Source organism: Pelobates fuscus, chromosome 4, assembly GCF_036172605.1.
Source record: "Pelobates fuscus isolate aPelFus1 chromosome 4, aPelFus1.pri, whole genome shotgun sequence".
Lineage (NCBI taxonomy): Eukaryota > Metazoa > Chordata > Amphibia > Anura > Pelobatidae > Pelobates > Pelobates fuscus.
The window spans coordinates 87035586-87051658 of record NC_086320.1 but is presented as its reverse complement, the minus strand read 5'-3'; the positions used below and the strand labels follow the sequence as shown (position 1 = coordinate 87051658).

The 16073-nt window shown below is 39.1% G+C and overlaps 1 protein-coding gene across 1 annotated transcript in view; it reads right to left on the bottom strand.

Annotated features, from left to right (window-relative positions):
- Positions 1-16073, bottom strand: part of ASPH (aspartate beta-hydroxylase) — a 158281-nt gene that overhangs the window by 84544 nt on the left and 57664 nt on the right. The window contains exons 6-12 of the mRNA XM_063451368.1: positions 9798-9860; positions 9390-9452; positions 7226-7294; positions 7056-7124; positions 6036-6119; positions 4902-5420; positions 853-903 (exon numbers count right to left, since the gene is read on the bottom strand). Of these exons, the coding sequence (XP_063307438.1) occupies positions 853-903; positions 4902-5420; positions 6036-6119; positions 7056-7124; positions 7226-7294; positions 9390-9452; positions 9798-9860 (918 nt within the window). The remainder of the gene's footprint in view (positions 1-852; positions 904-4901; positions 5421-6035; positions 6120-7055; positions 7125-7225; positions 7295-9389; positions 9453-9797; positions 9861-16073) is intronic.

Below are 16073 nucleotides of genomic sequence, written 5' to 3'. Positions count from 1 at the left end.
CACGGGCAGATTAAGTCTTCCACCTGCACCAAACTCCTACAAATTAATTTCTGAGCAGAGCATTTTTATGTATTTTAATTTTCTCTGTCCTACAAACTGTATAATATACAAATTTATATGCAGAGAGTAAATGTTCTCCCTGTGCATATTTATTTGGTGTATTTCAGAAGGAGGGAGTGAAACTGAACACTGTAAAAAAAAAAAAAAAAAAAAAAATTGTTCCTCCCATATATCTGTATCTGTTGAGTGAATATTATATTATTATTATTGTGATTTATATAGCGCCAACAGATTCCGTAGCGCTTTACAATATTATGAGAGGGGGGATGTAACTATAAATAGGACAATTACAAGAAAACTTACAGGAACGATAGGTTGAAGAGGACCCTGCTCAAGTGATCTTACAGTCTATAGGAGGTGGGGTATAAAACACATTAGGACAGGAAATAGCAATCAAATAAGGTGGGAGTGAAGCAGGGCTGGAGGAGAGAGTAGAGTGCTGCCCTTTAGGAGAGCGCAAGAGACAGGTGTGTAAGGTAGAGGTTTGATTCTTCAAAATGGGTCATTCTATTTTTTTCTAGATATTGCATCTGGATAGCACAAATTGTGCTATCCAATTACAATTGCACATAATTGTGACTTTGTATTTCACATGTTAGTTACAGAATTGTAAACAAATATGTGGGACATTCTCAAATATGTGGGACATTCTCTGGCTGCTGCATTCAAAGCCAAAAGGAAAAAAGAGGGGCAGAATATAATTAAAGTTAACACATTTAAAATGTTCAGTTACAAAAACATGCCATGCAGGGCTACAGGTCACAAACAGTTTAATTTAAAAGTGCATATTACCTATAGGTTCTGGAGCAGGTTCTTCGTCTACCAATTCGGTTTCTTTGGGTTCTGAAATGAATAAAAAACAGTGTAATATTACTTTAGGGTGCCTAAATCATATGGCATAGATAATGTATTTAAAGGGACACTATAGTCACCCAGACCACTTAAGCTCAATTAAATGGTCTGGGTGCCAAGTCCCTCAGGTTTTAACCCTTCAGATGCAAACATAGCAGTTTCAAAGAAACTGCTATGTTTATTGGGGTTGTCCCAGCCTGTCTTCCGGACAGCCACTAGAGGCGCATCTGCGATGCTGGAAGCACATTTCGCCTCCATCGCACAGAGCGTCCATAGGAAAGCATTGAGAAATGCTTTTCTATGGACACTTTGAATGCACGCGCACATGCGCGCAACACTTGCCGTGCATGCACATTCGGCTCTGCTGACGTAGGACGGGGGAGGCGTGGTCACCAGCGCCGAGGGAGCCCAGCGCTGGAATAAGGTAAGCTGCTAAAGGGATTTTAAGATTACAGAGGCATGATCTATACACCAAAAATGCTTCATTAAGCTGAAGTTGTTTTGGTGACTATAGCGCCTCTAAGTTGCCTGAATAAAATTTTTAAAGTATTTTAGACTGCTTTCGTGTTCTTTAAGAAACAGAATGAAGAATATATTTAGGAACCTATAAAAACAATACCAGATGCACAATCATGTTTAGCCCCTTAGTGACCAGACAGTATTTAAATTTTCTTACCGTTAAGGACCAGAGCTGTTTTTACATTTCTGCGGTGTTTGTGTTTAGCTGTAATTTTCCTCTTACTGTACCCACACATATTATATACGTTTTTTCTCACCATTAAACGGCCTTTCTAAAGATACCATTATTTTCATCATCATAATCTACTATAATTTTTGTTTTTTTATAAAATATAATGAAAAATTGTAAAACAAAAAAACACAAAAAAACACTTATTCTAACATTGACCCCCAAAATCGGTTACGCATCTACTACTGCCAAAAAACACCAGTGTTAAATAGATTCTAAATTCTGTCCTAAGTTTAGAAATACCCAATGTTAACATGTTCTTAGCTTTTTTTCCAAGTTATAGGGCTTTAAGTACAAGTAGGACATTGCGGTTTCAAAATATATAATTTTTTAAATTTATCAATAGTGACATTGTAACACTGTTTTCTGTCATAAATGTCTGAATCACACCTCACATATACTTTTTTTTTTTTAAGTAGACAACCCAGGGTATTCAATATGGCTTATGTCCAGTGTTTGTGAGTAAGTGGCTACTAAAAAAAGATAAACATACCAAATTTGCAATACCTTGGGTGGTGATCTTTTGCAAATGGTATGCCATCATGGGGGTAATTCTCATTCCTGGGCTACCATATGCTCTCAAAGGCAATATAACCAATCTGGCAAATTTCAATGTGAAAAACGGAAAATCAAGCATTATATTTGTAAAACTTGTACATGGGGGGTACTGTTATTTGTGTTCAGCGAAGTCTCCCAAGAATATTTGAGTTTCAAAATAGTAAAAAGTATCAGAACAATATCATCAGTGAAAGTGCAGTTTGTGTGTGAAAAATGCAAAAAACTTTACTTTCACTAAAAATATAATCGCTGTGGTATGTTTTACCATTTAGAAACACTAATATTTGTGTTCAGCGAAGTTTCCCGAGTAAAACAGTACCCTCCATGTACAGGTTTTACGGTGCATAGAAAGTTACAGGGTTAAACACAAGCAAATTAAATTCTCTGGACTTTCAGCCTTGGTTGTCAGGCATGTCCCCCAAATTTAAATCAATAAAATTAATTATGCAAAAATATTACATAAATATGCAAGTAGAATTTAAATATATATATATACATATTTATATATTTGAAGTCTACACACACATATATATATATATATATATATATATGAAATTAAATATATTATTATTTATATGGATATATATGTGTATTTTGATTTCCCTATATTAATATCAAAATACAGTTAGAAGAAAATTACATATGATTAAATTTTTGTAAGCTATATATATATATATATATATATATATATATATATACACACACATATACACACACACACACACACACGTTCTATTTTAATTATGTATATATTAATATAAAAATACACTTAGTATGACATTAAATATCTAAGATATATACATAGATAAGATATATATATATATATATATATATATAAATAGAGCGAGTTAGAGAGATAGATATATAGATATATATATATATATTTATATTTACCAACATATATATATTTTTTATTTTACAGATGCAGGGAGACTGCCTGCCTGTCAGTTCAGACAGTCCCCCTACATGCAGCACTATGGACGGCCTATTGCGGCCATGAGACCGCTCTTTCAGACCGCTCTTTTGCTGAGGGGGGACTGTCTGGGCTGTCAGACAGTACCCCCAGACCGGGATCAACACCGATCGCCGGCCCGGGAACGGTGGCGATCGGGTAAGTAAGAAGGACTGCGAGGATGTACTAGGTATGTCCGCGGTCATTATGGTCGTTTTTTTGTCGGACGTTCCTAGTACATCCTCGTTCCTTAAAGGGTTAAAAGGAACATCAAAGTATTTGCCCATAATTACAACAAACTGTTGAATAGGTGGGTTTAAAGACCATATTCTATTAATTTTTCTACACACCCCCAAAAAATTAGCTTATTACAAACACTGACTCTCATACAACATGAAAAAAAAAAAAAGCACAAGTCACTTTTTTCTATGGAATTTAAATTATGGTATACTGACATCTTATGGTATTTTCTGAATCTTTAAACTCATGAAAACTATAAAAAGTTGAGCTTTGTGCAGGGCTGCATTAATGAGATTCTGCAGAATAGGAGTCACCCCCACACCAGATAGATAAATATCTGGAAAAGGGGAGAAGGAGAAAAAGGACCCAAGTCCCTAATTGGAGAGTTGTATGAAGGGAGGGGGTCCCTACCTTTAATAAACCTAAGATAATAAGTAAAAAGAGACAGGAGAAAGGGCTAAACAGGGATATATGGAACCAGGCTAAACCATTGTGATATTTGGTGAGGAAAATAGGTTAGATAGGTAATAAGGGTAGGGGGAGGAGAAGGGAACCAGAGGAATGGGGAAACAAATCTCCTTAATAAAAGGGATAAACAGTCCCCAATAGCTCACCCAAAATCCCAAATCCCCACACCTAAAGAAGGCACAATACTTGCCCTGTATACCTCAGCACTATAGGAAAACCGTAAGTGCCTATCTATAACTAATATCCTACCTGGCTAAGTGGCAACAAATTAAGGATATCGTAACCTTGGTCCCATATGTGGTTCCCTTTCCCTCCCCCCACCCTTATAACCTTACCACATATGGGACCAAGGTTACGATATCTTTAATTTGTTGCCACTTAGCCAGGTAGGATATTAGTTATAGATAGGCACTTACGGTTTTCCTATAGTGCTGAGGTATACAGGGCAAGTATTGTGCCTTCTTTAGGTGTGGGGATTTGGGATAAACACAGGAATACTAAAGTGGTTATAACACGGAAAACTCATGAAGTCCCATTAATGCTAGATAGCACTTTCAAGCTTTGTATAATTCATAATTAACGGTTTTAGTTTTTCCAGTAATAGACAACCCCAGTGTAATATTTTTCTTTATTCTTTTTTTTAATACCGTTATCTGTCCTGTAGTATTGATAACTTTATAGCTGTGGGTCAATGCAGTGGGCTGACTCTGCATGCATATAACTAGGGCACTCCATGCACCCACACATTAAGTGCATTGAGCAGGTTAAAGGGCACAGGGGGTTATGCTGTGTGGATTTTTTTCTCTAAACAGTTTTTCTGAGTCATTTCCTGGTCTTGGCAGACCTCATTGCAACTACAATGCCTTGAGTTTTAATACTTTGGTTTTGCATTTGGGAGTCACTAAGTCAGAAATATACATTTTGAAAAAAAAAAGTTCAGTAGTTGGCTATTTAATAATTGTTGTGCAATGCACTATTGTCTTTCAAAGGGTTATAGTGTTAACAATTTGAGTTCATAAATACCTTCATCGGTGTGTACATATTCATCTTCAATTGATTTATTTGTATCTTCGTCTTCTGCATGGGTTTCATATTCTTCATTGGCTAGTACATCAGCTTCAGTGTCATCCTTTTCTACTTCTGATTCCTCAACTGCTTCTTCGGTCTCTGGTTCTGTGAGGTCTTCAGTAGCATCATCCCCTTCTTGTTCATCGATCGTTTCCTCTGCAGCTGGCAGCTCCTCCTCCTCCTCCTCAGCTTCTTCCACTGCTTCATAAGTAAGCTCTTCAACAACTTCTTCAGCATCATCTACATCTGGGGTTTCCTGCACGGTTTCCAACGCTGGCTCATCTTCTGGTTCGGTTATAGCATCAGTCTCTTTACCTTCTTCTTCCAACTCCTCCTCGAGTTCTTCTACTGCTAATGTTTCCAGTTTGCTTTCCACTATTGCCTCTTCAATAATTTGTTCAGGTTCTTCACTATCTGGAGCTTCTTTATCTTTCACCTCCAGTTCTTCCACTTCTTCTGGCTCATCTAGTTCAACTATGATTTAACAAACAAAAAAAATAATATATCATTTTTATTCTGAAGTATTTTTAAAACACACAAAAAAACACAGACACTCCTGACTTACCGACCGGGTTCCGTTCCTACAACCCGGTCGGTAAATAAGGAGTTATGGGATTCCCTGCTCTGGTGCGCATGTCTATGTTCGGGGAAATTTTCCCGAACATAGATTAGAGGGATTTCCTGCTCTTGTACGTTTGTCTCTGTTCGGGGAATTTTCCCCGAACATAGACATGCGCACCAGAGCAGGGAATCCCCACGACAATTTGCACTTACGCCTGGTCGTAAGTGCGAGGCATTGTAAAACAGGTAAGTTGTTACATGAGGTCCACCTGTACTACAATTATCATATATACTGTATAGATGTGGACAATGGTTAGGAAAACTCTATTATGTCATCCTGTTGGGTTTACGGTCATAAAAAGCTTAGTGTACTGTAATACAAGTCAAAGTGGAAAAATATAAATAAATTACCTAAATCTAGGGTTAAAATTAGCTTCAAGATATTAAGAAATCACGGTGAGAGTGTAGTAGTAGTAATTCATTTCATAGAATGTGGTTTATTTAAAAAAATAAATAAAAAATAAATACCATGTTCAGAATGCAGAGCTTCATGAATGGTGGCATCTAGTGCATCTTCCAAGTTTAGGTCTTCAGGGGTATCTTCAATGGCATCTGATGTGGGGGGGGAAACAAATTTAATAATGAAAAAATAGCTGTGGAAGTGAGAAAACAGTGATTTGCATTGACTATATTCCATTAAAAATCTACATTTATCATAAAGAAAAAAATATGTTAATATGTTTTAAGATATTTGTAAAATATGCACATAGATCTGATGGGGAGATAAGATTGAGTGGGGTTAAACCCCCCCGCTCAAAATAAAAAAAAAAAGTAACTAAAAATTGGAAGTCAAAATAAGAACTATCAAGATATTCTGTAATGATCATTCAATAGGTGTTTTATGAGGGGGGTGGAAACAACAAAAAACACTGCCATAGACCCATCGCCATTGCTTTCGATTAACAAAAGAAACCAAATGGGAAATTTAGTTACTCATCGTTTACCTTCACTTATTTTTTTTTTTAGGATAAAAATTAGTAAATACAACAACTCTTCCCCGCTGTTTTGATGCACATTTCTAGTGGTTATGAATAACATGTAAATTGTAAAAAGACTGAGTGGAAGAGGTTAACTCCTAGGCAACTCAATGAAAATATGATTTACAGACATTTGGGATTTATTATACCAACTTCATAAGGGTTGTTCACTAAAGTTAAAATTTTTGAGAATTCAAAGTAAATATCAAAAGGCAAATATATCAAAATGGAATAGGTTTCCTATTTAGCTATGCTTCCAGGTTGATTAACTTGGTCTTAAAATTTAAATTAGCTTTTAGTGAATAACCCAGTATATCTTATTTTAAATACATACGAGCCTTGTTCTTTATGTAAAATGTGACAAATGGTATCAATATTTGCAGTTTTCATGTACTTGATTTACAATTGGGTACAAATGTGTGTGTATATATATATATATTTTATATACACACGCACACACACACACACACCCACATCTAGACACAAGTACACAACACACACGTTTTTATACCATATTCAGCAGTTTCATCTTCAACTTGGTCATCAAACGCGTCTTCTAGGTTAAAGTCTTCTGGCTCACCTAAAATTAAATGGTGGTGGTAATGGTAATTATAAAAACACAATTATTAACAAATGTGTAAAATAAGAAAAATTTGATTATAACAAATACATATGCCATACCATGCTGAGCTTGTGTTGCTTCGTGGACTATGTCCTCTGCTGCATCTGTAAGGTCATGGTCATCTATGTCTGGAGAAAACAAAATAACAATGAAAACACATACACACACACACAGATACACACACGCGCTCTATCTATAGCTATATTATATTTTTACACTTGAAGGTGCTGCAGTAGAAATATACAGTACAGGTTTGGTTTTATGATTCTGAATAACAGCTCTGTGAAGTTTATATTTATGTAAAAAATGAAAATGTGGATAGTAAATTTAGCAGACTTCTAAACCCATCAATTGTCAAATGAAAGTAGGCAAATTGCACAGAGTTATAGGATTATTAGTAATTACAAAAGAAAAATTAATGAAAACAAACAATGGGGGGTTTATATGGCTAATTTTGCAGGAAGTGAAATGCCTTTCAAACAAACGATCTTTCAGATTCCTGTGGCCCATGTGCGAATGACTGTTTATAAAAACACTTTTGCTCATTTTATTTTCATTCTATTAAAATTGCAGCCCTTTTATTAACCCATTAAGGCAATATGACACATCCTACTTAATATAATGCATAACCTGTATAACAGACCTGCACAAAATACGGCTCACCAAAGGATTTTGAGCGGCGCACACACACACACACACACACACACACACACACACACACACACACACACACTAAGGAGCATCGGGTGGCCCATGTACTTAAAGCCACCTGGTGGGCATTTGTCAGCAGGGGCACAGTTGGGACACTGTGGCCCTTTAACAGCGCGACTACGCCCCTTGCTTATTGGCAGCCTGGGCGAAAATGATAGATGGTCACTTCCTTCTAGAGCTAATTGAGCTGCATGGGAAGGGGGAGGAGGCGGGAGCGTACTGGGAGAGAGACAGAAGGACAGAGCAGAGGAACATAGCAAGCCCCTTACTTCCAACAGCCTCAGCCTGCTGACTGGACGTCAGGAAAGCCACCCCCCAGCATCCAAAAGGTAGGAAGCAAGAGGGTGGCTATAAGAGTGTATATTTTGACCTGCATGTATGTCTGTCTGTCAGAGTGTGTGTGTCAGTGCGTCTAGGTCTGTCAGCCCGTCTGTATGTCTTTCTGTGTGCGTCTATGTCTATCAGTGTGTGCGTATGTCTGTCTGTGTGTATCTGTATCTGTTTGTCTGTCAGTGTATGTATACCTGTATTTTTATATGTAATTTAACACCTTTACTTAAAAAGTGAGGAGCTAAAACCCTATCTGCGGGCTGCAGAAGTTTAGCCTATTTTTAATTTTGGCCCCCACCTACTGCCAAGTTGTGCAGTTTTGCCTTAGAAGCATTAGTTCAATTTAAACGCTGACAAAACATATTGCTGAATGTCTACAACTGGTCACTGTAGTGGGTGTTGAAAACCAAGGTTGGAGCCAGATAGTGTCTTTTTTTGGCCGAAAACTCTCAATACACTTGACCTAAGAATTTGGCACGACCGAGATTTGTTTTAGTTGGGTTCAGCCTTTTATGTATCTTTACAGACCAAAGACTGGTGTTTTTGATGATCTAATACATGAACTACTTTAAAAAGTTGCACATTTGTGTCTGGCAATTTGTAGTTTTCTTTGTATTCAACTAACAGGCAGTTATACTGCTGTCAACTCCATTTATTCTGCCAAAGGTAGTAATATAAAATGTCAAACAGCAAACCTGCAGGTTAACCTGCAGCCCTACAAACACCTCATACTTGGTTGAAGACATATTCACACATGATATAAAATTATTTATTAATCATTATGTAGGACTTTTTTTTTTTTTTTTTTTTAATAGCGCAGTGACCAGAGGCATTGGGGAGGTGGTGGAAGTTGGAGCCGCATGACACTTTCTGAAAAACCAGAGGTATGGTTTTAGCAACTTTTTATTATTAGCCGAAGTCGCTTGAAAATATGCAATTGGAGATATTTTTTTTTTCTCTCAATATTACAATTTGGAATACTGATAGAACACCTCCAATTGCAGATGTTCCAATAATCCTGTCTCTCTTGCACTACTCTCAGTAATATAATTATATAGCAAACACTGTACGATGGAAGGGGGCATATACTATTGGCTGAAGGCCCTGGCCCCACTGAGCAAAGCACCTGTAAGAAACAAAAGATAAAGATGCAAGTTACAAAGTAGACTAGAAGCATCATACCATGTGCATGCACTGCTTCATCTTCATCGAGAGCATCTGCTAGATCTTGATCAGTTATATAATCTGGAATCAAAATACAAATAGGGGAAATAATAAAATTAAATATCATGATCAACCACTAGGGTTCGTTATCTCAGCTACATGAGAATACAGAAAAGGGTATTTACTTGGCCTATTCACATCAGATTAGAGCAGCACAAATCAAATGTAAAACTGGGTCAAAACACTAGGGGGATAAAAAAAAAAAAAAAAAATGTGAAGGGTAACTATGGCCAGTTCATTTGCTTGGCATAATCTCTAATTAGCACGGAATTTAGTTCTTAGCAATGCAGGCAAAGTCATACCATATATTCAACAAAGAAAAGGTATTGAACAAGACTATTATATATTGTACACACAAATTCATACCATGTGTATGTTCAGATTCATCTTCTTTCAGAGCATCTTCTAGATCTTGATCACTTATATAACCTGGATACATAAAAAAAATATATTTATTAAAAAAGGAAACTTGATACATGCAATTTAGAAATAATGCTTCAGACATATAGTTTGCATGCACAGAATGTAATGACAAAGTAACAAGGGGGAAGGTAAGAGGCAAGTTACATGGTGAATATGTGTGATCGTTGCAAGTGACATCATTTAATCCCCCTCCCCCCTAACAGTGTGTGTGGAATGCGTTGCCCACACACAATGTTGAAGGAGAGCGTCAAATGATGTCACTCACCTCATGCCTTACCCCAGGTTACTTTATCATTACATCCCCCTGGTGTTTACTCAATTCAATTCATTTTTTCTTGCTCTATTATAACGGTATGTAATCATTAATATTCCCCTATTTCCCTCTTCTTCACTGTGTATTTTTTCTTGGCACTGCACCAGGATAGAGTAAACAGCAGAAGCATTAAAGGGATACTATAGACATAAAAAAAAACAATGATAGCTTAATAACTGATTTTAGAGTATTAGATTATGCCCCTGCAGTCTCTCTGCTCAATTATCTGCCATTTAGGAGTTAAATCACTTTGTTTATACAGCCATAGCCACACCTCCCCTGCCTGTGACTGACACAGCCTGAATGAAAAAAAATAGTGTTACTTCAATCTGATGTTAACTTACGTTAGAAGTTTTAATTTCCTTCTCTGTAAATTAAATACACAGTAGTGTCAAAAAGAGCTATCAATAGAACAGGGGATAATAAGTTATAGATTAAACAGACTGTACAATGCAGGACCTAAAATATCTAGGTTCTTTTACAGGAAGTGTTTAAGGAGGCTGTGCAAGTTACATGCAGGGAGGAATGACTAGGGCTGTACAAACAAAGTAATTTTACTTCTAAATGGCAGAGAATTCAGCAGAAAGACTACAGGGGCATGATCTATACACCAAAACTGCTACATTAAGTTAAAATTGTTTTGGTACTTTTAAATGCCAGGGATGAGTATCAGTGTGAGGATTAGTAGCCTGTTTTACAGCGGGTTACAGTCAGGGAGGAGTGGGCATTGTATATCGAGATCGCTCTAAAGCAGGAAAAGTGAGTAGGAGATCCAAGTTACCTTGCAGGCTAAATACAAACCAAATGCAGCCAATAAAAGGACCAGCTGTGTGTATATAGACCCACCCTGGTTCACTGCTTCCTCTTTACTTGCAACTATAAGTAGGATTACATTGCGATTTAACCCTGCAAAGCTCTGCATAATTCAAATCAATGGCTGCACAAACAAATCCGAATCACCTCTGCCTTATCTGTATTTTAAACAGACTATTCAGGAATTAGTCTGTAAGGGGGCAAATGAAACTAGCAGCTGCTAGATGCATTATAACCCACAGCACACTCCTGGAACCTCTGGAAAAGGAGCCAATTTTCAAGAACTACGCTGCTGACAAACTTGCTAAAGGGACACTAGGCACCATCATTACTAAAGATTAAAGGGAGACTGTAGGCATCAAGACCACTTCAGCTCATTGAAGTGGTCTGGGTGCAAACTCCCATCACCCTTAACATGTAATTATTGCAGTTTTCATAAACTGCAATAATTACCTGCTAGGTTTAACTCCTCCTCGAGTCGCTGTCTACCAGACAGCCACTAGAGGGACTTTTGGATGCCTAAACAACGCTGGACGTCCTCACGCTATGCATGAGGACTTCCATCGTCACCGGAATTCCCATAGGAAAGCATTGCCGCGGATGCACATTAGGTCTCCCTTGCCGCCAGACATCGGCAGGGGAGGAGCATGGACGGAGCTGAGCCAAGGGACATCGGCTCTGGACCCAGGTAAGTGACAGAAGGGGGTATTAACCCCTTCTGCATCATAAGGGGGCCTTGACAAAGGGATAAGCTAAGGTTCACGTAAAAATATTTTTTTCCTGGCACTATAGTTTTCCTTTAATGTAATAGTTCTGATGCCTAAAGATTTTCCCTGCAGCATCTGCAATGCAAATACCGGTTATATTTTAGTGTTTACAATGCTTTCTAGGGACACCTGTAGTGGCTGCAGTGCTCGCAGGACCAATGGCGAACTCTTTGCGCTCAGCATGAAGACACCAACGCTCCCCATAGAGATGCACTGAGCCAATGCACCTCTATGTGGAGATGTTTAGTTTGGCTTGCATTTTGCAGTAATCCCTTTCCCTTGTATTAGTGCAAGGGAAAAAAATGTTAGGATATTCCTGCATGTAATGTATGTCCTTAGGCTTTGGACAATTTTGAAGTGAAATTTACAGATGGCAAAGTGATTCAGGCAATCATGACTGTCCCTTTAAGTTTATATGGCTGTATTGTGCTTATCCTACTAAAAACCCCACACATCAAAACTTAAGGACACAACACATGTATTTGGGAGTTGTAGTTCAATTGTCTGCTTTCTACAATAAAAAAAAAAAAAAAGTGATAGCTATACTCCGTGGTGGAACTACAGAGGTCGTAGGGGTCACAGCGACCGGGCCAGCCACTCCAGGGGTCCAGCTGCCCTACGGACCCCTGCGACCGGGTGCCTGCCACCATGTGTTGCGGCCCTGGCCCGTGCTGCAAGTTCAGGGGCCCATGCTGTTAGGGCCACCCGATGGCAAAGTATTTCCAGCGTGACCAGGCCCCCTGTGATGAGAAGAGAGCTGGGAGGAAGTGACTGCCCCAGTCACTCCTCCCAGGATTCACTGAGAGCCGCGCAGGAGGAAGGACAGAAGGGAGTCAGAGTGGGAACTCTGACTCCCATCAGCCTGAGCCACCACTGAACCCCAGGGAAATCACCCTCCTGTACCTACAACGTAGGAAACAGGAGGGTGACTAATGTATTTGTGTGTGTATCTCTGTATGTGTTTCTGTCTCTGTATGTATGTGGGTATGTCTGTCTGTCTGTGTATCCATTTGTCTGCATGTGTATCTGTATGAGTGTCATTCTGTGTATTTGAATGTTTGTCAAGTGTTTGTGTATCTGCATGTATATATGTATCTTTGTGTTAGTTTGTGTGTCTGCATTTGCATGTGTGTGTGTCAGTGTGTGTGTGTCCGTGTATGTCTCTGTATGAGTTATATAGTGTTTATCTGCATGTACACTGTGTGCAGAATTATTAGGCAAATGAGTATTTTGACCACATCATCCTCTCTATGCATGTTGTCTTACTCCAAGCTGTATAGGCTCAAAAGCCTACTACCAATTAAGCATATTAGGTGATGTGCATCTCTGTAATGAGAAGAGGTGTGGTCTAATGACATCAACACCCTATATCAGGTGTGCATAATTATTAGGCAACTTCCTTTCCTTTGGCAAAATGGGTCAAAAGAAGGACTTGACAGGCTCAGAAAAGTCAAAAATAGTGAGATATCTTGCAGAGGGATGCAGCACTCTTAAAATTGCAAAGCTTCTGAAGCGTGATCATCGAACAATCAAGCGTTTCATTCAAAATAGTCAACAGGGTCGCAAGAAGCGTGTGGAGAAACCAAGGCACAAAATAACTGCCCATGAACTGAGAAAAGTCAAGCGTGCAGCTGCCAAGATGCCACTTGCCACCAGTTTGGCCATATTTCAGAGCTGCAACATCACTGGAGTGCCCGAAAGCACAAGGTGTGCAATACTCAGAGACATGGCCAAGGTAAGAAAGGCTGAAAGACGACCACCACTGAACAAGACACACAAGCTGAAACGTCAAGACTGGGCCAAGAAATATCTCAAGACTGATTTTTCTAAGGTTTTATGGACTAATGAAATGAGAGTGAGTCTTGATGGGCCAGATGGATGGATTGGTAAAGGGCAGAGAGCTCCAGTCCGACTCAGACGCCAGCAAGGTGGAGGTGGAGTACTGGTTTGGGCTGGTATCATCAAAGATGAGCTTGTGGGGCCTTTTCGGGTTGAGGATGGAGTCAAGCTCAACTCCCAGTTTCTGGAAGACACCTTCTTCAAGCAGTGGTACAGGAAGAAGTCTGCATCCTTCAAGAAAAACATGATTTTCATGCAGGACAATGCTCCATCACACGCGTCCAAGTACTCCACAGCGTGGCTGGCAAGAAAAAGTATAAAAGAAGAAAATCTAATGACATGGCCTCCTTGTTCACCTGATCTGAACCCCATTGAGAACCTGTGGTCCATCATCAAATGTGAGATTTACAAGGAGGGAAAACAGTACACCTCTCTGAACAGTGTCTGGGAGGCTGTGGTTGCTGCTGCACGCAATGTTGATGGTGAACATATCAAAACACTGACAGAATCCATGGATGGCAGGCTTTTGAGTGTCCTTGCAAAGAAAGGTGGCTATATTGGTCACTGATTTGTTTTTGTTATGTTTTTGAATGTCAGAAATGTATATTTGTGAATGGTGAGATGTTATATTGGTTTCACTGGTAAAAATAAATAATTGAAATGGGTATATATTTGTTTTTTGTTAAGTTGCCTAATATTTATGCACAGTAATAGTCACCTGCACACACAGATATCCCCCTAAAATAGCTATAACTAAAAACAAACTAAAAACTACTTCCAAAAATATTCAGCTTTGATATTAATGAGTTTTTTGGGTTCATTGAGAACATGGTTGTTGTTCAATAATAAAATTAATCCTCAAAAATACGACTTGCCTAATAATTCTGCACTCCCTGTATGTCAGTGTGTGTTTGTTTGTATAACTGCATGTGCATGCACCGGTGTGTCTGTGTAACCATCACCCCACCACACACACTGCCACCCCCCTTCACCCTGCCACACTCACAATAATTCCACCCATCTTGTCACTAACCCATGCCATACTTTCCTCCCATCGCTCTGCCATATTCACCCTATTACACTCACCTTCTCTCGCACTGTCACACTCAACCCCCCTAATCCTGTCACACTCTCTCAATAATGGTCACACTCCCCCCTTTCACCTTATCGCATTAACCGCTCCAAATCTGTCATACTCATCCCCCCCCAACCATGCCACACTAACCCTGCGGGGTGTGATTGAGACACAAGGAGGGGTTAAGTGGGGGGGGGGGCGGGTGTGGGGGGGGTGAGACATATGGGACGGACAGACGGACATGATTTCTAGTTACGCCTCTGGTTGTACTACAGCTCCCACAAACATTTTTGTGGGGTGAAATTATGCTAGGGTGATGTTGTAGCTTTGATAAAGGAATATTAAACATGTAAATAAAATTTTTAAAAATGAGGTGGGGGGGGGGGGGGGGTTAACCATGGATTGGATGCAGATTAAAATTTTTAAATTCTAATCTCCTTTGTTAAAACAACATGAAACACTGCTTCAGTGGGAACATCTGAAGGGTTTATAATAAGATTAATGTAAGCAAAAAGTAATGGACATAAATGCAAGTTCAATGTCTGAAATACGATTCAAGCCAACTGTAGTCATTTATTCTATTTCAGTATTTGTCAGACATCCAGTCATGCAGCAGCTATGGGATTACATAAATCTTACCATGGGTAATATTAAGCACTGTTAAATCCTTCCAGCTACAGTATAAAGACCTGTATAGATTTCCAGATCTCAGAAATGTATATACAATAAATGCATTTACCATTCACACAGAAGTGTGAAATTGTATTTTTTCTGTACAATATATATATATATATATCTTGATAAAGACCCAGCAGGGTCGAAACGTTGATTTGTTTGTATACCACAGCGATGTATTCTTTGGAATGCAGTAAATAATTTTGCATTTTTCTTAAGACCTAGTGTGCTCCCTTCATTACTTTTCTCTGTATATAACGCGGGATTGCACCTAGGCTTATAATACTTTAAATTATCTGGAAGGAGGAGTGCCTGGCCTTGGAATTTTTTCTATATATATATATATATATATATATATATATATACATATATACACATACACACACACACCTTATAAGATCTGGGCAAAATAAATCCATATATGCAGGGCCGGCACTTCCTATAAGGCGAACTAGGGCGCCATATAGGAGGGGGCGCCCTGCGTCTCCATCGCCGACCCTTTAAATGTTGCAGCCGCCTGAGCGCTCTATAAAGAGCGCTCAGGCGGCTGCCGCACTGCCTCACCTCCCCTTCCCTGTAGCGTGGCCGAGCTCCTCTCCGGTCCGCGACCTGGACGGACTGACTGGAACTTCCAAGCTCCTGTACCGCAGACCGGAGAAGAGCTCGGCCACGCTACAGGGTAGGTGAGGTTAGGAGGAGAACTGGGGAGGGTGAGGAGAACTAGGGAGGGTAAGGAG